This window comes from Battus philenor, unplaced genomic scaffold (genome assembly GCF_028537555.1).
Source record: "Battus philenor isolate CCGP_79_NKW_IND1 unplaced genomic scaffold, ilBatPhil1.0.hap1 SCAF_27, whole genome shotgun sequence".
Classification (NCBI taxonomy): domain Eukaryota; kingdom Metazoa; phylum Arthropoda; class Insecta; order Lepidoptera; family Papilionidae; genus Battus; species Battus philenor.
The window spans coordinates 3,038,703-3,066,308 of record NW_027181690.1 but is presented as its reverse complement, the minus strand read 5'-3'; the positions used below and the strand labels follow the sequence as shown (position 1 = coordinate 3,066,308).

Sequence of the window (27,606 nt, the reverse complement as noted above, 5' to 3'; positions counted from 1 at the left end):
CTTTCCAAAGGTCGATGTGCAGTATTTATCGCCGGGTACTCTAATGTTTGCTATAATTAACTTCAATAACATCGAAGTGCTTTCATTTATATACACTCGAAAATAGATCACACATATTCATTGATGATTCAAAATATATTTTGTGTTCAGCGTTACGTAATTAATGGAATTATAATTAAACACGGGTGTATTAAAAGTAAATTTATTAAAAAAATTACAAAAATAATTTTGGCAATTTTATTTGAGATTCACATATATCACATAGCATGACATAAATCTTAACATATAAATTGTTAAAACTTTATAAAGACAGTCTTCGCTGGGTCCTATATATAGGAACATGGATACAAATAACATAAGACTTATTTAGCATTATCAATTATTCTACTTTCAAATTACAATACAATTATTTTAAATTTTTAATTAATCCTTCCTTTTATTTAGTTTGTACATTAATCTTAAGTAAAAAAAAGAAAATTTGTTCAATTTCTTCATTTGAGCCTTAAAAAAAATACATTACCATTTAAAACGCAATGAAGAAGGACCTTCACAAATCATTTCCTATAATATATATTCAAATACTGTCAAATATGTACAGCAAAGAAGAAAATTCATTGGATGTTTTAATACAGGCGATATCAAGCTATGATTATAGGTATGAAAGGTTTAAAGATTAATAACTCATTTGCCAGCAAGATGCTTCAAGTTTTTACACTTATTTCCAAACATCCTATATATCATTATCACTGTGATATTACTTATACATATATAACATTAATTCATTTTTCTATTGAAATGCAACTGGCTAATAAGTTTGGCGGTAAAAAGTCTACAGGGACCGATTGTAAACTAAACCCTACTAAAGCCTTTATATCTATTCCCAATCACTCTATAGATATATTTATAACATGTCAAAAATCACACTTGTTTTAATTGACATATTATCTCTCACTGGTGTTATTATAATAACTGGATGTTTTTTTATGGAACATCATGTAAATATAGTACAATAAAAATAGCTAATGTACACAATACTTTTTACTATAATTAACCTATTTGCTACACAAGCATATATATACACTTATTTTTTCTGGTATATATCACCAGAGCGTATTTATATGTGGCAGCTTTTGGAATTGAAATAAGATATTTAAGTAATAACAATACAGTCCTTAAAAGTATAAGATCAAATAGACAAGCGTTGGTAACTGTTACAATACATTGCTTGGATTTGATTATGTTTTAATACTATGTTCCACTTTGTAATCTAAAATAAAAAGAGGGAAACCATTTTAAGTGGGTAAAAATTGTGACACATTTCAAATATTACCATACTGTAAAAATACTTATAAATAATGCTGAAACATCTATATTTTACATCATGTTAGCCAATAGACACTTATTACAAGGCATTAACTAGCCCAAAGGTTGCCATGATGACTTATGGTCTTATTACCCCCTTCCAGTGATTTCCTGCGACCATTCACATATTTTTACTAATATAAAAGACTTTATAATTCTCATATGTTGCAAATAAACTTACAATTATATAGGTAACTAAGTTATTTTAGGCACACAATAAGTATAGTAACTCTTAGTCCATACATTATTCTTAAAAGAGTATATATGTATCAAATATAAATGAATTTTACAATCTATGATCACATAATAAGAGATAGTCCCCCTTATAACACAGTACTTTTATAACAAGATTTCATATAAAGATGAACACCTATAACATAGGAATGTAAAATTTACAAAAAATAGCTAATCTAAGTTTATTGAAGACTTTTATCAGATGAAAGTGTGTTGTACACTTAAGTTCAAGAATGCATTACGGGGAAGTTCAGTCTATTTCATACAAATATATCACGGACACCATTAATATAATTTAGATACAATGAATAAATTAAATAAGTAAAAATGTTAATCTCCAGAAACATCTTTTAACTTGAGTATTTTGAATTTCCCTTAAATTTTAATACATATGCTAAAATTTACGTATGTAACTTTAAACTTATAACAGTCTCATTTGAAAAATGCCAAATACCTAGACGGCACACATAATTTTCAAAAAATTTATTATATTCTTGCCTTTGTTATTACTTAAAAATTGAACTTTGTCATAGCTCACTCTAAGTAATTTTCTAAGAAGAACTTTATTATGGCTTATCCTTTATAAAAGATGAATTTTACTAATAAACGAAGGACTGGTATTCAGTCTCTTGTGCTATAAGAGGTTGATGCTATAGTTGAACATCAGACATTGGTTCGTGACTTTTAAATACCGCGACATCTTTGTAACATTTTGGATGAAAAAACGTATAATACGCCACCATCAATAATAACCCTATCACATAAGGTACACAACTTAAAAATACAACCGGATAGAAATATATAGAATCCCTCATGGCGTCATCCACAAAGAAATACCAAATAAAACAACACGTTACATTTTGTATGAAACATATAGTATAGTACACTGTATACCGGTATCTAGTCCTACCTTCAGTAGGTAGGATGTATGTGAAGAGGTAGACGCCGCCGAGGGCGAAAGAGAAAGCTATCTCCCCCATTTTGTTGTGCGCACAAAATGGCGACCGGTCGAAGAGTTGGAGCCACGTTGACATTATGATGACATGCACGCTGCAAGCCAGCACCGTCCAGTATGGATAAAGGTAGGCGATTATAGATAGCGATATCACTCGACTCACTGTAAAAGATATTATTAAAATAAGATAATAAATTTAAGAAGCAAAACTAGAACTATTACTTTCTATATGCTTCATAAAATTAGTTATTCTTTTGTATGTAACTGTATACTACTTTGTTTCGGTTGAAGTTGATGCCGTCAATCTAGCGCCTTTTACAGCTTCTTTGGAACTGAGTTCACGGAGCGGAAGAATGCCTGAACTTAAAGTAACTGTGTTCTATTACAATACACTATCGTGTAATATCCACCATTTTTTAAAATTAATTTATTAAATTCATTAATCAAATACATGTACAAAAATTCTATTATATTGTGAAGGATTTTATATAATATAATAATAATTTTATCATCAATTATCATCGTTCAAATTATCTATCACTATCATGGCTTTCACTTAAATAAACCATCGCTTCTCCCATTTTTCGTCACATATCTCGCAATCTTCATTTTTTATGTTTTTACATTTTTATTTCTAATTTTCATTTAACTTTTTATATCCAACTTTATTCTATTTAAATGTGCTTTTCGCTGTAAATAATTCTAATTCGATAATAAACTGAATAAACATCCATTCTTATGGCTATTTTTAAAAACATTGAAATGTGTGGCACTAATAGAAATTTAAGTTTCTTGAGAAAGAAACACACATAAATATCACATAACTAAAGTGAACAAGGCCTATAACTTATTAAATGAAATAACAAGAAATTTGTATGTAAGTTTGTATGTGGTGGAGGTAGAACACGAGAATTTAAGCAAAATCTATAGAACCAGCTGAAAGATTAAGTTCTTGGAATAGATTTGTAAAGTTGCAGTGGTCGTTCCTGAAATTTACATTCCGTCACATTATTTTTCATGATTTTATAAGAAAAAAAAAGAGTTTAGCGTTTGTGACAATCATGGATAACTTACACGTAACGAAGAAATGCCAGAGTGTCTGCAGTATGGTACCGCACCAGGTCATATTGGACTTGTCCTGCTGAGCAAAACGAACAGCACGCTGGTATGCAGCCAAGCACCACCCCATTCCCACCACCGATGAGCAGATAGACAGGATCTGGTGAACTAGGAGATAATTACATAGTTAATAGTATGATTAACGAAAATACAATTTAGATTGGGAACAATACTTTCTCCATTCACAATCATCAACTATTCATTAAGAAAGTTGTTAATCCACAGGATTGAACGAGTAACCAGATTGGGAAGTCTTAAGTTGTTTATACAAAGTCATAAGGGATCCTTGGTTTAAACCAGTGATTCCCAAAGTGGTCTATATCGACCCCTAGGGGTCTACAACAACCTGCAAGGGGTCTACGTCAGCGAAAATAATTTATTATATATTTAGGGGTCCATGAAATGAACATGGGGGTCCACAATAGTGGATTTCAACACATACACTGATAGTACCTATTAACTTACATCATAGTATTTTATAATATCAAAACATTTACACTATTTACAAAAGTACCTATGAAGTAAAAAAATTATTACATATGTTTATAAAATTGTGTAAGTTGTTGGATGTTGGTATTCGCTTTGTGGTCGCAATACATTTTGAACTTGTAAAAACCTAAGAGGCGCAGTCTCAGAGCTTCGCTACCTTGCACTGACTTGTTCCTTTCGTCACTCTATAAATACGAATGTGGGACAAATACGTTTATTAGTTTTCTGAATCTTGAAAAGGAAAGTGCTAAGAAAATATTTTAAAAAATATGAACTGATAGTATATCACACAAATTATAGTTAATTATAGTCTTGTTTGACAGTGCTGGAGAAAAGTGAGTATATTTTATTTTTTATTAAATTTTAGTTTTGTACTCATAGTTAGCAAAGAAAGATAAATCACGCCAATCATGACTTTAGTTATTAGTAGTTTAATGTTCAATCATGCAAAATTACATGAGTACTCCTCAATAGTTTCTTTTTGAAAGTTTTAGATTTTGGTATTATAATTACAGTGCAATCTCATTAATTCGAGCTAATTGTTGCAAGAAGATGTACGAATTATGGAATGTTTTGGAAAAAATAAAAAAAAATTAATATACAGCTGCTGGATTTTCTGTCTTATTTAAATAATTTATATTTGCCCACAGATGACTGATGCCATATCCGAATCTAAAAAGAAATGTAGACAGTACAGTGTTAACTATTTGAAATATTTCTTCATTCCATCATTGCCGGACAAACAATTGCCTATGTGCCTTTTATGCAACAAAGTTTTGGGCAATGACGATATGAAACCATTTAAACTGCAAAATCATCTGAGAAGATGCCACCTTGATAAAACAGAGAAAGTTTTGAAATACTTTCAAACACTCAAAGATAAACTACAGAAGAGACCTACACTGGACAGAATGTTCGCTTCGACGTCACAAAGAAATGATGATGGTTTGTTTGTTTGATACTATAGGAGAGAAGTTAATTTTGCCAGCCATTGAAGAGGTTTTAAAAACTTTTTCACACAAACCTGCATCTGATATCATTAAAAGAATTTCCTTAAGCAACAATACTGTTGAAAGACGTATTGATGAAATGAGTTCTGATATTAAAAGTTTCTCATGTAGTTATTAGCAAACGACCCATTTCTCTATACAACTAGACGAGTCAACTTTACCTGATAATGCAGTATTATTCTTGGCATATGTTCATTTTATTATGAATCAAGAAATCTACGAAGAACTGCTCTTCGCAAGAACTTTGATAACCGACAGTAAATGTGAATCAATATTTCATGTGTTAAAGGATTGCTTCATTGAAAAAGCAATTCCTTTATCAAATATAATATCAGTAGCTACAGATGGAGCACCTGCCATGGTTGGACGTTATCGTGGATTTATAAGCTACTAGCTGATCCCGCAAACGTTGTTTCGCAAAAAAAATATTTTTAATTTTCAATTTAAAAATAAGGGTTGATCGTAGAGGGGTGAAAATTTAGGGTTGTATGTATTTTTGTATGATGTATCATAAAAAAATAAAAACAAAAAATTTCGTCAAAAAAATAAAAAAAAATTTTAAGGGTGAACAACCCTTATCACTTAGGGGTATGAAAAATAGATAGTAGCCGATTATCAGACCTACTAAATACGCATATAAAATTTGGTAAAAATCGGTCAAGCCGTTTCAGAGGAGTTCAAGTTCGAACACCGTGACACGAGAATTTTATATATTAGATTTAAAACAAAATGTGTCAGCGGTGTTAGCAATACATTGCGTCATCCATCGACAACATTTAGTTGCTAAAAATTTGAGTGTTAGATTGCATGAATCACTTCATTTAGTCATTGATGCAGTAAACCGAATCCGAAGCAACGAGTTGAATATGCGGTTATTTGCGCAGTTTTGTGAAGAAAATAACGAACACTCATCAATTACTCCTTCACACTGAAGTACGCTGGCTGTCGAAAGGCTTATGTTTGATAAGATTTTTTGAGACTATTTTAGAATTTCTGGATACTAAAGATAAAATTTTAGAAGATAATTTAATGAAGAGGAAAACAGACATCGCCTATTTAACAGATTTGTTTACATAATTTAATATGGTTAATTTGCAATTACAAGGCGACAGTTTAAATTTGATTAAAACAAAGTCCATTTTATCAGCGTTTCTTGCCAGAGTTAAACTAATGGAGCAAAATATTGGACGGGGCGAAATTTCTCAGTTCCCCAATTTGTCATAGACAAGCTGCCAGGAAGACGATGTTTCAACTTACGTTCAACATTTAAATGCCCTCTATTCAGATTTTGAATCTAGGTTTGAGGATATTTTGACTATAGTAAATGCCACCGCAGATAATTAATCCATATGGTGACATAGAAGAAATGAATGTCATAATATAAGAGGAACTGACTGAACTAAGTACAAACGAAAAACTTAAGGTTCAGTTTAAAAACGGATATCAGAAATTCTGGCTGCAAAACAACATACCCGTTACTTATCCCATATTATGGAATATAGCGAGTTTTTAATTTCCTTTCCATCGTCATACCTAGGGAAAAGGGGGTTCAGCGCTGTTACCAATCTCCTAACGAAAAAAAGAAACAGACTGGACATCATTAGCCAAGGAGATTTAAGATTAACCCTTACAAAATTGAGGCAAAATGTTGATAATTTATTCTTAAAGCATCAGGTTCATCCTTCCCACTAAAAATATTGACTTATTGCTTATGTTATTTTATTAATAGTTTATTTTATGTTTATTTAATGTTACATATATTTTACATAACAGATACAAAATTTTATTTAGAGTAGCTTTAATTTAAATTCAATTAATAAATGTATAAATTAACATGTGTTTTTACTTTAAGTTTTTAACACTAAACTTCACTACAGTTAGAAATTTACAGGAAATCAATATCAGGTGTGCAGGGGGTCTACCCAACATGGAAAAACATGGCAAGAGGTCTACAACACAAAAAAGTTGGGGGAACTCTAGCTTGAACAATCAAAATTTAAAAATGGAATAAAATTCATAATTAGGCATCACTTACGGGTACTTATAAAACATCAATTATCTATTCTGGTGATTGTGATCCACGAATAACTCGATCTAAGAATATAGCATTTTGCAAAAAATAATACAAATAACTAATGCAAATAACTCACTCTTGCATCAGACGTGCCAAATCAAATGCTGGGTATTTTACTATTTTATCGTTATTATTTCATCCGTCAAATGTTCACTGCAGGATATATCCATCTCCCACAAATTTCCCATAAAACCAGTTGCAAGCTGACTGCATCCAGCATCTTCCATAGATCTTGACAAAGTTGACTGTTGACCTTGTGGGTGGAGGTTGTATGCTGCGCTTGCCGATCTGCGGTTTCATCTCCAGAGGCCAACAAGACCCACTGCTTTTTTGTGTTATTTATGCCTAATTTTTTGTCATATCATGACTTAATTTCTTTTAACAATGGATCTGTCCATTCCTAATACGGTTCCATAGAGAAAATCTCGAGCAGAGCTCCCTGGTTATTTTCAGCTTGCCATTTATTACTACTATATCATCATCATATCAACCAATAGACGCCTATTGCAAGGTACAGGCCTTTCCCAAAGATCACCACGATAAACGGTTTCACATTACCAGCATTCAATGACTTCCTACAACCTTGACTACCTCGTCAGTTCATCTAGTCAGATTACCTATGCTGCATTTACAAGTTTGTCGCCACTTGAAAACCTTTCGGTTTCAATTGCCTCCTCCAAATAATTTTGAAATTAAAAACTAAGTAAGACTCACCAGCTAACTGATCATATGCTCTGAACAACAAACTGGTCTGCAGTACTTGCTGGGGTGCTGCTTCCAAGAAGCACTCAAACACCCTCAAGAGCGCTGCATCTGAGTCCTCCTTCAACATCAGCCCATAGTACATTCTCTGTGATGCCGGATCATGATTACGTTCAGCTCTTCTTGACTTTATGGCGTAACTGAAAGACAATTTGTTTCTATTTTCCATAACCTTAACAATAAATAACATATAAAACAATAGATTGTATGTGATGCTAGTACAATTACAATATTAAATAAAGTGAATAAATAATCTATGGGTTTTTATCCAGTGCTTAAAAAATACAATCTATCTTAAATTTTAAATAGTTATAAAATCCTTACATCAGAGCATCTGTGAATCTAAGTATTGGTGCAAGCTGGAGCACCAATATGAAGATTCGTAGCCAGTGTCGCCTTGTGAACTCATTGGTTACGGAGTCTTGCTGTTTATCCTGGGCATACCTGAAATTTTATAACAGTAAGATTTGTGAATAAAATAATGTTTTACTGACCTATAATAACAATATGCAATATTATACACAAGTTAATTTTAAAGTTAATGTGTAAATTTAATAGTGTATTTTAAGAAATAAATACATTAAATTGAACAGCTCTCATAAAGGCTGGTTGATATCTAGTGTATAACGAAGTAAAGTTTAGTTAGATTAAGTAACACACGTGGGAAATATTATTCTTATCGAGTTTTAAGTGTATGAAAAATCGTATATAAAAAGCGTTTAATTAAAAACTTGAATTATATCTTTGGTAAGGTGATGACTAAATACATCACAAAATTAAAATTCAGTTGAGTTTTATGTAAGCAATAACTTTATAAGTAAAGGATTTAACTTACATTCGTATTGATACCGCAGTGTTAACAAACGCCGGCAGAAGAATAAAGGTCAGGGTCCAACCGAACTCCATCATCTTTTGAACCAGAAAATATCTAACGGCCACGTTGATATCCAAGCCCAGGTCCACCAGGTGCCCCACAATGGCCACCACATACATAAAGATTTCGAAGTTCTTTATTTTAATGTTATTCGGTATTCGGTCGGGCTCGTCTTGCGAATACCCATTTTCAAGCATTTTACGTATCGCTTTAGGCATTTTTAGTATGTTTGTACAATTTATATTCACATTTTCAAAGTAAACAGGCAAAATATCAACTGTAAACACTACCGCGCGCCATTTTTTTGACAATTGGTCACAGATTACAAATTGTGCTGTAAAAGCCATAATTTTTAATTCTGACAGTCACTACTTGCATCGAACGGTTTATACCATTCTAGATCAAATGCCATGTTATTGATCATTTTATAAATAGGAAACGTTCAATTTATATTATTTAAAATAAAGTAGATTTCTTAGTATTTATACCCTAGTATTACTTACCAAAAGTATACTAAAGGGATAACAATTGCTATGAATTAAGTTTTAGCTGAAAATGTTAATATGTATTATAAAAAAGTTTAATACCTACCACTCTATTATACAGGTAGGATACAGGTATTACATGAGGCACGTCTTTTTATAAAACACAAAATAAATTGAAACATTTGCAATGAAAAAATATATTTTTCAATTATTTATCCGTAGTAATGTACTTTAAAATCATTGTTAGGTATTAATCCAGTTATACTTTAAGGTCAAATGAATTAACAAATAAGTGATAAATATTCACACACAAAAAAATTATGGAAACATCTTTGTTGCACCCCTTGAAAACAGAGATACACCTTTAATATCTCGGATAATGAGACAATAAAAGTACAGATAAAATAACTTAGCAGCTCTCACTATAATCTGTGCTAGAAAGATTTTCTCATATTAATAACATTATTAATGGATTTTTTTTCTTTTACCATTTTTTTCCCAGCGTCATAGCTTTGGTAGCAAAGACAGCAGTAGAATTTCTGCCTGTAATATTATAATCACAACAAAGGCCTACAGGACAGGCCCCATGGAAATCTACAAATCAGCAGGCTAAATGTAATATATTTTGAGAGACAGATCAAACCAAGGTGCACCCTGGGAACCTTGCTCAGTCAACCCATAGACTGCTTAAACAACTAGAGTTTAACATTTCATTTCAGTGGAATACGGCCCAAGCTAATACTGTAGGCTTCATGCTTAGTTACTTAAGCGCTCATAGGGCTCTACCGTGTGGAATCCAGTGCAGCTGAAAATGGGTAGACTATTAGTTTCCAAAAAAAAAACATTTCATTGTTTTAAGTAGAATATTTTATTATATATAGTTCTCTTTTTGTGTGTGCAAAATAATGGCAAAACAGTATGACATTTAGGGTAGTTATTACTGGTACTAATTGTATACAATGATTGAATAAAATAAACCAAACATTTATATCATATGAAATATAATTAGTTTATTTTTTTATTTTCAAATACTATTTTGTTAACAATAGTGTTTAAATGCAAAAGTATTATTAGTTTTTTTCAGGGACTTAAAATGTTATAGGCTGCTATATTAAATACTATCACCAAATAAAAGGGGCCCTTTCTCTCAGTATTTTCAAACCAAATTTATTCCATTCACTTTGGTTGATCCATAACTCAATTGCTGATTCTAGACAGGACATCACTGCTGCTCCTTTCCAAACGGTGCTTGCTGGGTCAATATCTTTTGGGGAAGTAACTATCTCCAGCTGTTCAGTTTTGTAAGCATAGGGTATTTGAAGAGCTAGCCGGTTTTGCAACCATACATTTAGACCCTGTACTTTAACTCCACCTCCAATTATAAGAATACTGCTGTACATTTTCCTCTTTAATTCTTCACTTGAACATCTATCTATACTCTGTAGTATAGCTGCATCAAGTCCTAAAACCTGGCCAGGTGCTAAAGAAACAATATCTCCAGGACCCCCTTCTAAAGTATCCACTACAATGTCCTCGTCAGCATTTGCTGTTGGCTGTACTTCGTTTACTGACTCAAACTGTTGGTTCTCATTTGCAGATGGATCAGCAGGTTCACGCTTTCTTCCAGTTTCCCTAAGAAATTCTGCATCAAAAGGATCTTCAGGGTCACTAGGTTGCCGATTTTGAATTTTAGTTGTTTTAGGACCTGTTATTTTTAATAAATCGGTGTAGAAAAGTGATAAAGGTGAAGTAATACATTCATCTCCAACTTGCAGAGTGTATTTGTTGACAGCATCTCCTGGGTGGTCAACAAGGAATGTCTTTTCTTGTGGGCCACATACATCAAGATTAACATGACAAAAATCTTCATAAAGGTTTCGCATTAACATAACATCTCTTGGCATATTTTCATTCCAGTTTGTATAAGGAAATGCACTTTTATGGAACATCCAAGACAATGTTTGGCAGACATCACCTGCTCCATAATCCATTCTTAACCTTGTGGTTTTATGTGAAATGCCATCTTCAACACAGGATATTGCAGTCTTCTGATCTCCTATATCTACAACACATGCAGACCCTATGCCTGCACCAAAAGTTGCACCAACACTCTCCTGGACTAGAAAACAGTGTCCAAAACCTAGGTCTCGGAGTAAAAGTGACATAAGGCATTTTAAATGGCTTCTTGAATATATATCAGGTATTAGCAATACACATCTATATTTTACTAGTTCTATAAGAGGTATACCGAGTTTATATTCTATTATTGAGCTCCAAATAGTATACAAATCATTTAAAACTGAAGATATTGATCCTCCGATTTCTGAATGTATATTAAAATCACCTCTCTTGTATGGGAAATGTAAGTTGTATCCAAGTTCAGGATCGACGTCCAAGACTAGATCACCGACAACGATATCACATTCTACTTCTGGCCACGGCTCTCCGTCAAGAATTAACTCTGGAAGAGATCTTCGATTGAAAGCAGCTATTTGTTGTGGAGGTGTAGCGTACCTTCTCGAACCGTTTGACTGCATACATGACTGAAGAGTGTGCGATATTTGAAGCCGACATTCCTCCAATTCCTCGATGAGTTCCTTTGTTTTCGGTATGCTAGGCGGTATTAAAGGGTCACGATAAATTTTACCACCCGGTTTCCGTTTTCTTGCGATGCAATGCAATTGTTTGACTGGAAGAAGATCAGATGCTCTGCCTATTCTTACGTAAAGCGAACCGGGATGTATAACAATAATTCTGTTAGGAGGGAACTGCTGAAATTGTTCTGAACCAGCATCATATGCCGGTGCACTCATTTGTACAATTTAATATGCACCAAAGTATTAAAAAATTATATTATAATTTAAATTATATTAATTCACGTTTTCAGTTTAATAGATAAACTAGTAAAATGATTATACACTTTTACTGTCTATGCGTTAATATAAATTTTAGTCGTGAATTGTAAACATGACCAACAAAACCTTGCAGATAAAAAGGTTTTGAGTGTTGCTATTCGGTTAAAAACAGATAATCAAATCATAACAGTTTGAAAGTCACAGCCTTAACAATCATTATGATAAATGAATATAAAATACTTGAAATAAAATTATATTAACAAAGGGGTTATTTACATTACTTATTTTGTTTAATCTAATATGAATCATTGTAAATAATTCTCAAATTCTATTAACAAACGCTGATTTGAAACGTCATTTTGGTTATGACAATTAAAATGTCAATTTGTTTTTGATGCTATGTCGTTTAGTTAAAAGCTAGTAGATTACAAATAAATGCTTTTTGTTTATAAGATTACAACAGGAAATTGATAAAATGGTGTCCCGCAGTGTCACGGAGGTGTTTGTGTTAATGCGCAACAATGCTGTGCACAGTCGGCAAATATTTTCGGAGGTAATGATGCAATATAACTTAACAAGTATTTTTGAACTTACACGAAACTCCCTTAGCTTACACATAGTGCATACAAACAGCTTAACAAAATTAAGGGAGTTTTTTCACATTGGCTTAGTTAAGGTTAAATTTACCGCTAATATAAACGGAGAGTGTGTGCATTCTTTGAACTATTCCATCAGCTATATAGACCTTTTACGTGATCGAATCTTATAATAAAAAATACAATATACCAATGAAGTACAAAAAATATGTAGTTTGCCACACTTGAAGCTACATACAATGCTTTATTATTAAATTGTGATTATCAACCACTTTAAACCAAGAGGTAACGATCGTCTTGTTGATAGACAACATAAGGGTTGCCAAATATTGCCAGAATTAGTTACCCAAAACCTGCTTAACTTGGGTCATCTACAATAAAAGCAATATTAACATAAAATGAGCTCAATGTTGAAGATGTTTGGCACATTGCACAACTATGGGAACCATTTGCAATATAATTCTCTCAGGTAACACTGTCAATACAAGCATTTAATAAAGGTTTTTTTTATCGAATAGCTATACCATTTACTTCACACAACTGTGTTTTATTTAAGTTAGAGAACACTCTTTACTCCTAAGCATTAAGTAATATTTATTCCACCAACAAAAAAATCATTAACAGTTAACCTTTTTGGTTTCTTATTTTAAACATAATATTGTATATTAGTAGACAGTGGTCTTATTATCCATATTAAATTGTTTACAATGATCTATGCAGTGATAGATGAATTAATAAACTTAAAGGAAAGTATGTATGTACATGTGTGTATTTTCATAAGAGGACTATGACAAGAAATGTACTTATATATTAATATTTAATCACACCAATAGTATAATCATATATGTATTTAAAGGTTCTATATACTATTGTACAATTATAATTTTTAATATATGCCCATATGATCAATTAGCCATATTTATGTTAGGAGATATCTTAAACTATACATCATCATAATGTCAAGTGTAAAATGTTCACTGCAGGACTTGCTTCTCCACTGCAGATTTCTCACAAGTCCAGTTTAAAGCAGCCCATATCCAGTGTCTTTTGATAACCTTAACAAGGTTGTCTGTCCACGTTCAGAATACACATCCCTTGCTGTGCTAGCCATTCCATTCTCCATTCGAGAACCTTAAAACCCTAGCAGACATCTCATCACAGTCTATCTATCACATTTGTTAGTGTAGCGATCTCCACAGAAATACATTGTACTTGTGTAATTTTTGTTAGTAACAAGTTATTTATATGAAAATTTTAAATTGTTTGCTAAAATTTCATTTACATTTGGCTATAATGTATAATGACTTGCCATTTTGAGATAGTGTAACAATGTTGCTGCTATTGAAATTTTAGGATTCTGTTAAGTAACAAATATTTTTGGAAGTCCTCTCTTGATGTTTACCTTACATTACCTTAAGAATTTGAACAGATTGAAACCTAAAACAGGTGGAAATCTAAATGCGTAAAATCAAGGCTAGGCAAATTGTTTTACGGCTTGTAGTGCATTTTTTAAATTTTTAAGTAATTCTTTAATATATTGAATTTCTATATTAGATTCACTCAATTTGACAAAAAAAAATGGAAATAGTAAAGTAGAAGATGTTTTAGTACTTTTCCACCAGTTTAATGTTATGTCATCCTTTTAAACTATATTTATTTACAATTAAATAATACTGTAAAATTCTCATTTTTCTACCTCAGTATTCACATACCTGCCCTACTGGGTACATGTTACCTTTGAATCACTCTGGGTTGACTGGTAGAGAATACTGCTAAGTCTTTACATCTGCTATAACAAAATGTGTTATAGTGTGAAAACAAATATGTATTTGATTTACAATTAAGTAGATAATTGGTAAGGACAAATGTTTGCAGGCCAATGACACAGAGCGAGTTCGTCTGATGAGATCGAACTCTCGGGACCTGGAAGGCGGAATAGAGTCTCGCCCAGAGTCCCATGCGCCGCCCCCGTGGACCGACGCTTTGGAAGAAGCACATTATGTCATTACAAGGTATCGTGAGACTTGTACACTACAAACATGTTAGTAACTTTTGGTAACGGCACATATACTATTATTTATCTAAGATAGATAAACAAATTATTAGATGTATTGCATTAGTTTTTTAATATTTCCACAGAGATAATAAGATGGATGAAATAATGTTTTAATTCATTTAACAGCAGAGACCAAATGTCTGTCTTTTATTGACAAACTAGTAAAGAACTATCTAAGCATTTAGAAAATTCTAATAACTATATATTAATTTTACTAATTATTAAAAAGCAAACTTTATTCTGCCAGAAATTATTAACCTGTCGTATTCCAATAGAAAAGATTGATTTTATTATGTAGAACCTGGTAAAAACTGATACTTGTGAATGTCTTTTAGATGCTAATTATATAATTTTATTCTGTACAAATACAAATCCCAGGCATGTTTATCTCCTATATAATCTTACATATGTTTTATAGATTTTTTTGCCTTGCCTTAACAAATGCTTGTAATTTTTTTGCAGTTAAATTTAATATTACTTCAGGTATTTTATTACAGAAGCGTATATCATGACAAAAAAGTTCTAACACAGGGTGTTTTAGGTTTTTGTTTTCATCTTATATTAAATGAATTTATAGCGCTGTGGTAGAGAACTAATACTTACCGGGTAAATGCAGTATTATAATTCAAATTTTGTGCATTAATTATATAGGATTGCCACTATTCACAAATTTCCAGCGCTAACACCGTCCTATAAACTTCGTAAAAACCACACTGTAATCGCCAACCCGCCTACCAAGCGTGGCGATTATGATAATTCCCCTTCATATATATATTTGTCTCATTCAAAGATAATAAGTCTATGCCTTGCAGTGGGCGTCTATCGACTGAAAAGAGATATTACATATACCTGATATTATTACAAATATATTATGATGCGAATATTATTCACGCACTTGTGGAGGGGATAGCCCTGACTATATGTTTTGAATCATCTGATGACGTATGGCAGGTTGCGTACCAAGTTGGCTGAACTACAAGCGAGGCACGAGCGACAGATCCGGCGTCCGGCGCTGGACGACAGTTCCGAGCAGCAGTACATCGGCAAGCTGACTGCTGAGATAGGGCGTCATTTCACTCATGGCCACACCCACCTGTCCGCCATCAAGGCTCAAGCTTTACATGGTTAGTGACCTTTATACAGATTTCAACCGTAGCACCTCCATTACTGGATATAGGTCCTCAATAGATCCTCCATAGATTTCCAATTTGACAGATTGAAAGTGGTTTCCCCCATGGTTTTCACACCAGAACCTGTCAGTGATATCTCAATTCATATGAAAGATTTACAAATAACACAACAAAACTGGAACCAATAAACCATAGAAGTTTACTTCGTAGGTTTATAAACGCAACTAAATGTAAACAAGATAAGATTGTAACAAACTAAATATTATGAAAAATCTATAATGCCGAGAATACTAATATCACAAACCTTTAAGAAAATTGACAGATGTTACTTCTTAAAAACATATTTTGTTTATTTTCTTATGTATCCTGTAAGGATCATTTACAGTGATCACTTGTGTATGCCATGAAAAGAATTCCTGATGAGCCCTATTAAATTGTAACGACAACTTGACCTCCCTTGTAATGGTACTTTTAAAATTAATATGAATCAATGAGAGTTTTAAACTTGTCCTGATCAAAGAGCCCACAAGAGACTTGGATGGGATTTTTGGTGGTAACTTTTACAGCATCCTTAATATGGTAGTAGAGTGATTCATTTCCAAGCTTTATTATCACTTAAAAATTCATATGTACTGTGTGGGGGGGTAGTAGGCAGATGTTCTTTATTTATGTGTGTATGTGTATATGTATATATATGTGTAATAAAATATTTACATTATACCACCTTTTGAACTTTCCAGGTAACAAAACAGAGCAGAAGTTAGCTAACAATGTGGTGTTAGCATTAGTGACAATCCTACAGGATCTCAGTGTAACGTTTCGCACAGCCCAGTCAAACTACTTGAAGTCCCTCACATCTCGTGAAGAGCGATCCAAGGCCTACTTTGATCTACCTAACTTTGAGGAGTTGAGTTTAGGTGACAGTGACCTGCTACCTGGTCTCTCGAACAATCAAACCGACCTACTGTTCTCTCTACCAAGCACATCAACAGCATACTACGATGACGAAAAGGAATTAGACGGAATGTTCCAGAAACCAGCACTCAGTCAAAAGCAAATGCTTCTTATCCAGGAGGAGAACACACAAGCAGTAGCGGAAAGAGAAGAAGAAGTTAATAAAATAGTACGGTCAATAGTAGACTTGAATGATATCTTTAAAGACCTGGCTCATATGGTTCATGAACAAGGGACAGTTCTGGACCGTATAGATTACAATATAGAACAAACTCAGGTTCAAGTTCATGAAGGATATAAGCAGTTGCAAAAGGCTGAACGCTACCAAAGAAACAACAGAAAGATGCACTGTATACTTATATTAGCTGTGACCTTGATCATCATGGTTATACTACTAATCATTGTTAAAAGTTAGTTTTGGATGTCCTTGAAGTTCCTAATTCATAGCTAACATAGTTTATGTCTCGAATGGTGTGGAATACAGCTGAGTGCTTCCATGGACCAAAGTATTTGCCAATCATTGCTTTGTGACACAAAAACATTTAAACCACATTGCTGAGATTGTAGCCAATAGTTGTTATATCTAGTAATATACAGATAAATAATCAAATTTTGTTATTGGTAAAGATTATCATTATAAATATATAGAAAGATTTTTTTACAAATAATTTTAGACATATATAGTGCTCAGATATCTGTTGGCAGATTTTAAATATGAATTTTATAATAAGAAATAATGATTTTCTTGTCTATTTAAATGATTGAGGTAAATAAGTATTTTGCAGATGTATAAACATGAAATTATTTATCAGCCTAGAGTTAATGGTCAGAGATTGATTATTCTGATTTATCTAATATTTTATTGTTTGCTTATTTTATTTATTGACATTATTATCCATTTACGATCATTTACATTGATCATTGATGTACGTCATGAGAAGAATTCTAGAAGTGATACACTTAAAGATTATGAAGGTTCCAAACACACTGATCTAAGCCCACAACAAACTCAAATAATTTTATTTTTGTGATTAACTCCACGAATATTCTTAATACAGTAGTTAGAGCAATTCATTTGCATTTCTTTTACAAGTTTTTGTTTATTGAACTACTATAATTTTTCATAATTTAGATACATTACATGAAGCCTAGAGAAAGAATATAACATGCTTGTATTTACTTCAAGCACTAACACTGTGTATTAAATATTCCTATTTCTAAGTGAAAGTATTTGTCTTTTTATCCTTACTGTGGTCATCAAAGGGATTCAGTATTCTTCTTTTGTCACTTCACTCTTCGCAACCAAAGTTTTTTTTTCTATGAGGTAAGCTACTCAATGAACTCTCCTCTTTTATCTGGGCTTGGAACCGGAAGTGTGAGTTAATTATCATATAAATATATTATTTATTGCCCTATATTACTTTATCTTTTTCGGAACATTTCTATAAAAGGGTTTTTAGGTGTCATAAAGATTTGCCTAAAAGTTTAATTTAATTGAGCACGACCAATATATGTCTATTTTTATTTACGGTTTTGATTCATGGAAAGCATTTTTCTATTTTAAAAATCCCTCCATGGTAATGCAAGGTAGATGGATGGACACTTGCATATGCAACTAAAATGGCGAACTGCATATGTTGTATGCAGATGAATGAAAAATTATTTGTTTATTTATATATGAGTATACATTGAATATATCGTCATAATTTATTACTCACAATATTCCAATATAAATTTACTCACATAAAAAAAAAAATATTTTATATGTCAGTAAATAGCATTGGATTATGATAATGCGTGAATGAAGGCTTATGTTCAGAAATGGGCGTCTTACGGCTGAAATAATGACAGTCATCCATCGGAATATGCAATCTCTGGTCATTAATTTATATTACAAAGGTTTTAAATAAATTTAGTTAGACAAAAATAAAAAAAATATTAAATACTTAAACTACATTCCTTATGAATATGCTATTTACTTTATTTAATAAATTATTTTGTAAGATAGTATGCATGAATGATTAATTTGTAATTTTTTTTATTTTTCATTCTGGAAATTGTAATTTAAATATGACATATGTGTGATTGTAATAGTATATAATTAATGAGTTTGCTAGTGGAATGGTATTTACCGAAATAAAAAATGTATTTATTATCTGTGCATAAACTTGCTTACTTATATACATTATTTCTAGTCCTGTGTTTATTTATAAATGCTTAATTAATTATAAGTTCATGTCACTTATTTAATAAATTTTTGCTATACAAGTGATTAAATTTTTGAATTCATTTGAAAATTGCGTGTTTGTAAAATAAATAATATGAATGGAATAAAAAGATTTCGATAAAAAAACGAAAAAGTATGTTATTGTTCAGCCAATATTTGCCATGCACGAAAAATAAAAATAATTCTGATGCATATAATTCTCTTAAAGACCACCATTTTACATGGCCGTATTTTTATACAGAGAAAATTCAGTTAATAAATTAATCACATTGTTTAAACCTAAAAGTCTATATGACTAATATCGGGTTCACATCTAGGTATTAACTCCATTGTTTTTAAGGTAATGTGTTAGTGGTAATTTTGTATGTGAATATTTATGTGTGGTTGAATGTATGTTAATAATATAAGGACAATTGTGATATAGTAACCGGTATATGATTCGGCACATCAGGCAAAAATAAGTAAGCATACATACAACCTTTGTCTTTCAGGGTTAGATTTGCAGTGCAGCCAAAGATTGTGCAATCAAATGCTGAGTGCTATAATTTCAATGGGATGAGATGTAATTTTTGCATATAATTGCACGTGTGAATTTAAATGTTATTGCATATCGAAAAATTAAAATAGATTCGCCAAATTCCTTCAAATTTTGCATATACATGAGATGAACTGATTTAAAAAAAACGCATAATTTCAAATATAAAAAAGCATTAAACTTTAGCAGAAGATAAAAAATAATAATTTATATAATACAACGGGTTTCTTTAATAAAAATTGAGGAATCATTATGTGATTGTTAAAAAATTCGTTACCTTCATGTTTAGTAAAAAAAAGAGAAGATAATTTTGGCGGGAATTTATGACCCATATGGCTAATGTCAAATGTAACTAAATTATATATTGCTTTTATTTATATATAAATAATCGTGTTTATACTTATGTTAATGTGTGTTAAATTTCAATAAATTTGTACAAAGGATATTTCGTATATTTTACGGAAAATTATACACTTATTTGATAGAAAAAGGAGGAAGTTATTAATATTCTGTTCAATTTGTGAAATATGGAAAACGATTTTTAGCCAAAACTAAACACAAAGTTATATAGCTAACTTTAATGTCTGTATATTTATTTGCTTGGTTTAAATAATATTCTGAATTTATTACTTGTATATAGTGGATAGATTAAAATATATTCGTTGTTATCACTGTTGAATGATAAACAGAAAATTACACAGAGTTACGATGAGTTTGTTTTATTTTTAAATTTTAAGTGTTGCCAGCTGCATTACAACTCATTTCAGAATACGATCTTACCTAATGCAGTAAATTGGAGCCTATAAAGGTTCGTAGACACTTAGCTCTTAATGTTAAATTAGTCTTATTGATCCAGAAAAATAATGGTCTGGCGAATATATATATATATATATATATATATTTAATAGTTGTAAAAGCCAAAGTTTATTAATACAAATATAATATTTGACCGATTATAGTTAGAGGCACACATGTCACTAGTCTGTCAAAAGCCTACTAACATCTATGGCCAATAGGCAAGGGTGACAAGGACCATACGACATTTGAATCCGGAGATCATCAGGACCATATATGTTGATGTGGCCAAGCCGATAGTACTATAACGCGGCTAATGTGCTGGGTTCAACTACAGAGCGCATGCTCTACACGATCTTCTCTATTTAGACCTCATGTGTCGTCCCGAGATCTTCAGCGACTTAGCCTATGACCCATTCGCATACAAAGCGCCTGCTTTACCGGTACACTGGGGCATTGGCAGAAATATTACTCGAAAGGCGAAACCGTACTTTGGCGTACTTTCGACACTCAGGTGACTGTGTGGTGGAGGAGTGACCGCTTTACTTATCCCTGGGCTGTACGAAGTACAGGCGGCATAGCGCCGATTTGGAGTCAGAGATAGGTCAGAGATCATTTTCGATAAGACAGACCGTCCCTTCTCGCTTTTATAGCGCAAGTAATATTGATGCGGGTGGTGACCTGAAGAGCGTAGTCTTTTGCAGCGGCGTTTTTAAAGGAGAGTCGCATGTATACAAGACGATTGTTTTCCTTTCGCTGAGTGTCCCGCTGGTCCTTACTTGAACCTTCATACCTTGAGAACTTGGTGTTGAGCCCGGCATTTGATTTAGCACGTGGAAAAAGACATACAGATCTCTCAGAACCTTAAAAACTCAGCAGCCATCTACATACCCTGTCCATTACTACTTCAACTAGTCTATCCGTCAATTACTTTTGCTTAGTTCCTAATTCGACCTAGTACATAAATCCCGAGCATAGCCATGTATTCATGGCTTGTTAAGCAATAGTGCCAAAGAAGCCTGAAGCTAGATATTCTTTTTCTGGTCCTTAGGTCCATCACTGGTAATAAACATCCTTTAGACACCAAAATTTTTGGGACGAGATGTTTAATGCTTTCCAAAACCTTGTCCAGCTGAGTTGAGTGTGAACATTGACTTCTCTTTCGAAGGACTTACCTGGTTTGACTGTTTATCCCAGGAACACATACAAGTTGGAATTTGGTACAACATGAGTGTTCAACTAAGTTTTAGTCTTATACATGTTTATTTAAGGCCTACTCATTGCCAAACTCAATTAAAGAGCATGTTCAGTTCCACAATAAAAGCATTCTTAGTATTTGAAGAATTGTGGGCACATCACACGTGCAACCGACAGCAGCATGAGTACGACCCCCACTAGAATGACCAACTATATAATTAAAGTCAAAAGTAGCCTGATATGGGCAGCACTGAATCAGTCATTGTGGCAATTATCAGGGGAGGCTTATATGCTTTGCAGTGGGAGTCTATAAGCCTATATGATGATAATGGATCCATGTGAAAGGGTTCTATAATGAATAAAACAAGATATTGCATTGCACTAATGAAATGTAATGTTAGTGATTTCTTATAATACATAAAAGATCTGTCCGTTAATCACCTATGTGTAGCTTTAACAGTATATAGTAATTTTTTTTGTCACAAACAATATTACAGACTTCTATTCCAAATCAAAATTTTCTATAAACAGAATAACTTAAAAATAATTTTGAATTCACATTTGGTCTTGATTTACCATTATAATCTATATGTTTCAAAAGATTTTAAGAAAATTTATTTAAAGTTTATACATAGAATTTTAATGTTCAGAGATCTCTGGTATACATTAAACAAACATCATTAAGAAATATTTAACCAAATAATATTCAGTTATTTGGAGAAATCTTTCTTGTGCTGTGTGCATATACCTTCGTTAAACACAAAATAATTAAAAAAGAATGGTAAGCATTCAATTTACTATCTCATAACAAGCAGACCAGACAAAACTAAACTTCGAACGCAACCCAAAACATTATTTCACACTAACCTAACTATGAGTCTCTGTGTTTATTATAAAATTCATCTAAATACTTCTTATAGGCAGGCTGGTTGGGCCAGAGATATGACGCTTGCTGGTTAAGAGGACTCTGAGTGTTTGGCTCGCCTAGTAGACTTTGGATAGAAAGTAAGACTGTACGGACATCATATAATGCTGTCCACTTATCTTTTAAAATGTCCAGACATATTAAACCACATGTATCTACATTAGGGTGGAAACAAGGGGTTAGAAATTTGACTACGGGAGGCGCATATGGATATGAATTGGGGAATTCCAATGAGAGTTTGTACTTGTGGCCGGCATAGACAGTTTCTTGAGGTCCATTTATTGTGCCTATCCATTTGAACAGGTTTTCACTTTCTGGAAAAGCCGATATTCCTTTGTCTGCACAACGCATCAACTCCATTAGCTCCTTCTGCAGTCTGTAAAAAAAAATCAGAATTTAGTCTTACACTAAAGGCGTTTTGAATGATTTTTTAGTTATACACAAAGAGGGTTGATCGTAAAAATTTTCACGTCATGTTACTTGAAATCTCTTTTATTGATATAAATCGAGGTGGTGTAAACTATATGTTATTAACTCCTATGTACATTGTATTGTATATTACTCGATAAAAGTAAAAAAAAACACTAGGTTAAAACTGTCTCTCGGAAATCGTTAAATCGATTTGTAATGCATCTTAGTTACTAATAACATCAAAATCGGCCACTATCTCTCCACAAATATATAAGTTACAGATCCACCTTGGCGCTAAGTTATATGTGAAATATCCGTTAAAGCAGTTGGTACTTACCGTTTGCTAACAGCATGATTGTCTTTCAATTTAATCGTGTCCTCGTTTTGTTTGGCGGGATTCGACGAGGACGCGTAATGCGGATTGATATTCTGGGCCATAATAAAACGGTCGGTCGTAGTGAGATATCGCCAAGTGTCTGTTGAGGGAGCGACTTCTGTTAATTTTAAAAAGCTCCAATTTTATTGGACATCCCATCCGTTTGACAGCAAGGCTGGGATAATGGCGTCACACAACGTCACGGACGAGCGCCATCTGCTCGATATATTGTCGGTTGGTGTTTCAACTTAAGAATAAAACTTCATAATTAATAATATTTAGTATAATTACATTTAAAAAGTCATTAGTATGGTAAATAATGTATAATATAAGTACTAATATTTTATACTAACAATAAAATTCACTACATTAATATTTTTTTGGATTTTGCATTTTAATAAAGTAAATCAGAGCATTAAATTCTTTAGAACTCGATAAATCGCCATCACTTCAACCCTCTTTAATATAATACAATTCATTAGCTGATATAATTACACGGTAACGGTAATAAATAAAAGAAATTATGTACAACAGATTTCTACTTTCACTTTTCTACTTTTATTATTTTTAGCGTTAACTTAAGCGTGAAATTAGTTACTTTAGTATTGCTTACAATAAAATGAACAAGAAAGAAAATAAATTAGTATAGGTTATTTAAATCGCAGCTTGTGGACGTAATGTTTAGTTGTTTTACGAATTTAATCCCGAAATATAGAATAAATTTCTCTGGTTTTCACTTCACAATGTTCACAGTAAGTTTCTTTTAAAGTTATTTATCTTGAATATTCTTACGTGTATATGCACATTGTAAATCTTGCTTTTTTACTATATATTGTAAATTAAAAGGAGTGTGTATTAATATAAACAATTATTTTTTTACAAATTCAAAATTTTAGTTAAACTCATCTCGTTGAAAACTCTTCCTGTTAGGACTGAGTACAAAATTTGAAATTTAACTCGGTGTAATTTTTTTTGGAAAATTTAACCTTTTTAACAGTTTTTCTTTTTTATAATCTGTGTAATTTTTGTTTTGACGTCTTAATTTTTTGATACTAAGAAATATGGCGTGTTAATATTTCATCAGTTTATAACAGTAAGAAATCGTGTGATTTTCCTAAAATTTATTATAAATCGTTTACATATCGCAGAGATATTACTAAATTTGCCATATTCACAATGTCGTACCAAATATACTTTAATAATCATTTAGTACTGGAATCTGAATGTTTAAATCCGTCAGATGTGCGTAGTAAAATTTCACAAAAGTTCGGTTTACCTGAAGAGGACTTGTACGTGACCGTCAATGGGAAATCTGTGTCAAACGAAATATGTTTGGTTAAAGAACATAATGTAGTCCGAGTGCATACTAGGCTTGTTGGCGGAAAGGGTGGTTTCGGATCCATGTTACGAGCGATTGGCGCGCAAATCGAGAAGACTACTAATCGCGAAGCCTGCAGAGACCTATCTGGTCGTCGATTACGTGATATAAACGAGGAAAAGCGACTAAGGAAGTGGCTGGAAGGGCAGGAGGATCGAGAACGGGAGGCCGCGGAGAGAAAACAAAAGAAGATTGAAAGGTTGATGGCCGAACCAAAAATCGAAGTAAACCTAAATGCTGATTACGAAAAAGTACGCCAAGAACTCCCTGAACGGGTCAGCGCAGCGATTGACGCTGGCTGGGAGGCAGCTGGTACATCCAAAGACTGCGGAACTAAACGGAAAGCTGAAGACAGTAAAGCGAAAGGAAAGAAAAAAGCTAAGTTATGGATCGACGCCGAATTGTCTGACTGCTCATCACTGAGTGAAGATGAAGAGGAAGAGACTAAAATGAGTCCAGATCAGACTGTTTCAACAGACAGTGGCAATGAGTCAGACAGAGCTTCGGAAGCAAGTAGTAAAGTTTAGGAATGAAGACCTAGTTTACTTTGACATATTACTTATTTCATGATTACTATTTAAAGGTCATTTTGACCCATATGATGACTTGAATGTGACATATTCAGGGGGCGAAGGCTTAAAGTGGCCTTCAACTATGACTGGTTTGCATAGAATTGGACTTCCCGATTACTATTAGATTACTACTACACATGACTACTGTTAATTATTTAGTGCCCATTATATCTAAAGAATAAAGGTAAATATCTTGCTTCCATCTTGAGGATAAACACAGATAGTAAGGGGCTAAAAAAAGCTGGATTCTCGTGGAAACCTGCCCACCTTCATTAAAAAATTCAAGTATTCATTTATAAATTATCCAAGATATCCGTGTTTGGGTGTAGAGCCTATTTATGTTCAAACTTAAGATATTTTAAAATTATTTTTGAATTACCTATTATGTCTATCCATTATTATTCAAAATATGTAAGATTGTATACAATATGTAGAAATGTATTAGTTCTTAAATTATTTGGAATAAATTTAGTTAAGGTGAGAATGTTTTTTATTGTTTTAAATGGTATAATAATGGTTTAAATTATCATTACATATTTAGTCCTGCTTTTGAGATGTCAGTCATGCACAAATTAGCAAACTGAAAGATTTTACCACTAGAAAGATTTTTATTTATCAACTTTATCACGCCCATGTATATGGGGGGCATATACAACCCACGCTGTACTTTCCGTTCAGGTCATTTGCAGTTCTCATTTTAAAAACAAAAGGATTCTTAAAAATGAATTGCAGGGTCAAATATAGATAACTTTATGTCACATGTGCATATGTAATGCATATTAAAATCAATAACTTTTTCCTGCTAATTATAGCTTTGCAGTATTGAAAATGTATATGACCCAAGCGGCCTGAATGGAAAATCTTCAAAAATTGCTGTGGCATGGAATGTGTTAACATCCTTAATCATATTGGTTCTTTGGCTTATAGCCATAAAAATTTTATGCGGTATCAAGCATTTGATATGGTACATAAGATATAATATTAATTAATAAAGATTATTTGTTTTATATGCTGGAGATGGCCAAGCTCCTTAATAGTTTGAGCCACTGTTTGAAATTTGAAAGTTTTTGTGAGCTCCTATTTAATATGACTTTAAAACATGCAACTGAATATTATTATTGGAAAAATTATATTTATTGAAATTGTCTGACTAAATTGCAAAATATGTTTATTGAAGTTAGATATATAATGGTACATGTATATGACAGCACTCCTAAGAATACTTAAGGTGCTGGCCAGTTTAATATGATCGGTGTTTGGATTTTGTTGATTTTATGGTGGAATAATAATAATTATTCACATTAGTAATTTGTTTTGATTTCCCAGGAGCTGACACAGGTTATATAAATTTAAATATTGAAATATTTCAACAATCAATAGGAGCCAAATATAAAAGTGCGAAAACCACATGAGGCTTGCAAGCTGCAGTTTGGCCACTCCCGCTATATACATGTATAGTATATGAATGTATAGTGTTTAGTTATAGGTGGAATAAGCTTCAAAGGTGTAAATGTATAGTTCATTTTGTCAGCTAAAAACTTCACAGCTTCGACATCTATTTCCAATCATCCTTTTAAAAGTGATCACTCTGTAATATAAGATTTATTGATTTTTCTATTGGAATTTGCCAGGCCAGTAACTTCTAGTAGTACAGTCTGCAGGGACAAATAAAGAACAATAATTATTTTAATATCCAGTAATCTAAATTTTATAAATGCTTTTGTTACTATATTATGATTACATTATTTATTATTTCTGAAACCATTTATTTTTGGATAGGGTACACTCTTTATTAATTGACAGCAAAACATTCACTCATTTAAAGAATTTAAGTCTATAAACAATAACCTTATCTAAGTAGTCTTTAAAACCAATTTTGTCAACCAAAAAATAATATTTCAGATTAGTTATATCCAAATAATTTTAAGTAAGAAACTCCTTTTTTAATATGAACTATAAGCTATAGACCCCATAGTCAAATTATTTTAAAAATTCAACCTGCAGTTTTTTTCCTATTGGTACATACAGTCGCAAGTCACGTGTTAGCTAGCGGCCCATGACATATGAAGGTTCAAGTGGCAGCTGCAAATCTTTCATCGCTTTTTTATCCATCATTTACATACCAAACTGTCAGAGCACTATGATGACTACAAGTTATTAATATTTCGTCTATGCATATTATTTACTTTCATTCTGAAACCATAGACAATCAAAACAAATCAACAAAATAATAGT

The 27,606-nt window shown here is 32.3% G+C and overlaps 5 protein-coding genes across 5 annotated transcripts; 2 read left to right on the top strand and 3 right to left on the bottom strand.

The window, feature by feature from the left end:
* Positions 1-1,966: 1,966 nt before the first annotated feature.
* LOC137925525 (XK-related protein 6) lies at positions 1,967-9,205 on the bottom strand. The gene is made up of 5 exons (XM_068768981.1): positions 8,841-9,205; positions 8,330-8,449; positions 7,958-8,145; positions 3,626-3,778; positions 1,967-2,713 (listed from the first exon to the last, which is right to left on the bottom strand). Exons 1-5 carry the CDS (start codon positions 9,095-9,097, stop codon positions 2,247-2,249), a joined length of 1,185 nt encoding a protein of 394 aa, XP_068625082.1. The 5' UTR covers positions 9,098-9,205; the 3' UTR covers positions 1,967-2,246.
* Positions 9,206-10,253: 1,048 nt separating this feature from the next.
* Positions 10,254-12,339, bottom strand: Arp8 (Actin-related protein 8). The gene has a single exon (XM_068768786.1). The coding sequence runs from the start codon at positions 12,175-12,177 to the stop codon at positions 10,486-10,488; it is 1,692 nt and encodes a 563-aa protein (XP_068624887.1). The 5' UTR covers positions 12,178-12,339; the 3' UTR covers positions 10,254-10,485.
* A 299-nt stretch (positions 12,340-12,638) lies between these two features.
* Syx16 (syntaxin 16) lies at positions 12,639-17,620 on the top strand. Its single transcript, XM_068768901.1, has 4 exons — positions 12,639-12,772; positions 14,691-14,827; positions 15,823-15,995; positions 16,742-17,620. Exons 1-4 carry the CDS (start codon positions 12,695-12,697, stop codon positions 17,368-17,370), a joined length of 1,017 nt encoding a protein of 338 aa, XP_068625002.1. The 5' UTR covers positions 12,639-12,694; the 3' UTR covers positions 17,371-17,620.
* A 4,460-nt stretch (positions 17,621-22,080) lies between these two features.
* vih (ubiquitin conjugating enzyme vih) lies at positions 22,081-23,636 on the bottom strand. Its single transcript, XM_068768955.1, has 2 exons — positions 23,383-23,636; positions 22,081-23,010 (listed from the first exon to the last, which is right to left on the bottom strand). Exons 1-2 carry the CDS (start codon positions 23,481-23,483, stop codon positions 22,581-22,583), a joined length of 531 nt encoding a protein of 176 aa, XP_068625056.1. The 5' UTR covers positions 23,484-23,636; the 3' UTR covers positions 22,081-22,580.
* An 848-nt stretch (positions 23,637-24,484) lies between these two features.
* On the top strand, positions 24,485-25,846 carry LOC137925495 (splicing regulator SDE2). The gene has a single exon (XM_068768946.1). The coding sequence runs from the start codon at positions 24,598-24,600 to the stop codon at positions 25,324-25,326; it is 729 nt and encodes a 242-aa protein (XP_068625047.1). The 5' UTR covers positions 24,485-24,597; the 3' UTR covers positions 25,327-25,846.
* Positions 25,847-27,606: the final 1,760 nt, after the last annotated feature.

What these genes read in the sequence shown, in the direction of transcription:
- LOC137925525 (XM_068768981.1), bottom strand. Translation starts at nt 9,097, where the DNA reads ATGCCTAAAGCGATACGTAAAATGCTTGAAAATGGGTATTCGCAAGAC. An exon ending in AGCATATGATCAGTTAGCTG is followed by an intron (nt 3,779 to 7,957) that starts GTGAGTCTTACT and finishes ATTATCTCCTAG; the next exon opens with TTCACCAGATCCTGTCTATC. An exon ending in CTGGCATTTCTTCGTTACGT is followed by an intron (nt 2,714 to 3,625) that starts GTAAGTTATCCA and finishes TATCTTTTACAG; the next exon opens with TGAGTCGAGTGATATCGCTA.
- Arp8 (XM_068768786.1), bottom strand. Translation starts at nt 12,177, where the DNA reads ATGAGTGCACCGGCATATGATGCTGGTTCAGAACAATTTCAGCAGTTC.
- Syx16 (XM_068768901.1), top strand. Translation starts at nt 12,695, where the DNA reads ATGGTGTCCCGCAGTGTCACGGAGGTGTTTGTGTTAATGCGCAACAAT. An exon ending in GTCGGCAAATATTTTCGGAG is followed by an intron (nt 12,773 to 14,690) that starts GTAATGATGCAA and finishes AAATGTTTGCAG; the next exon opens with GCCAATGACACAGAGCGAGT. An exon ending in CAAGGCTCAAGCTTTACATG is followed by an intron (nt 15,996 to 16,741) that starts GTTAGTGACCTT and finishes TGAACTTTCCAG; the next exon opens with GTAACAAAACAGAGCAGAAG.
- vih (XM_068768955.1), bottom strand. Translation starts at nt 23,483, where the DNA reads ATGGCCCAGAATATCAATCCGCATTACGCGTCCTCGTCGAATCCCGCC. An exon ending in AATCATGCTGTTAGCAAACG is followed by an intron (nt 23,011 to 23,382) that starts GTAAGTACCAAC and finishes TTTTTTTTACAG; the next exon opens with ACTGCAGAAGGAGCTAATGG.
- LOC137925495 (XM_068768946.1), top strand. Translation starts at nt 24,598, where the DNA reads ATGTCGTACCAAATATACTTTAATAATCATTTAGTACTGGAATCTGAA.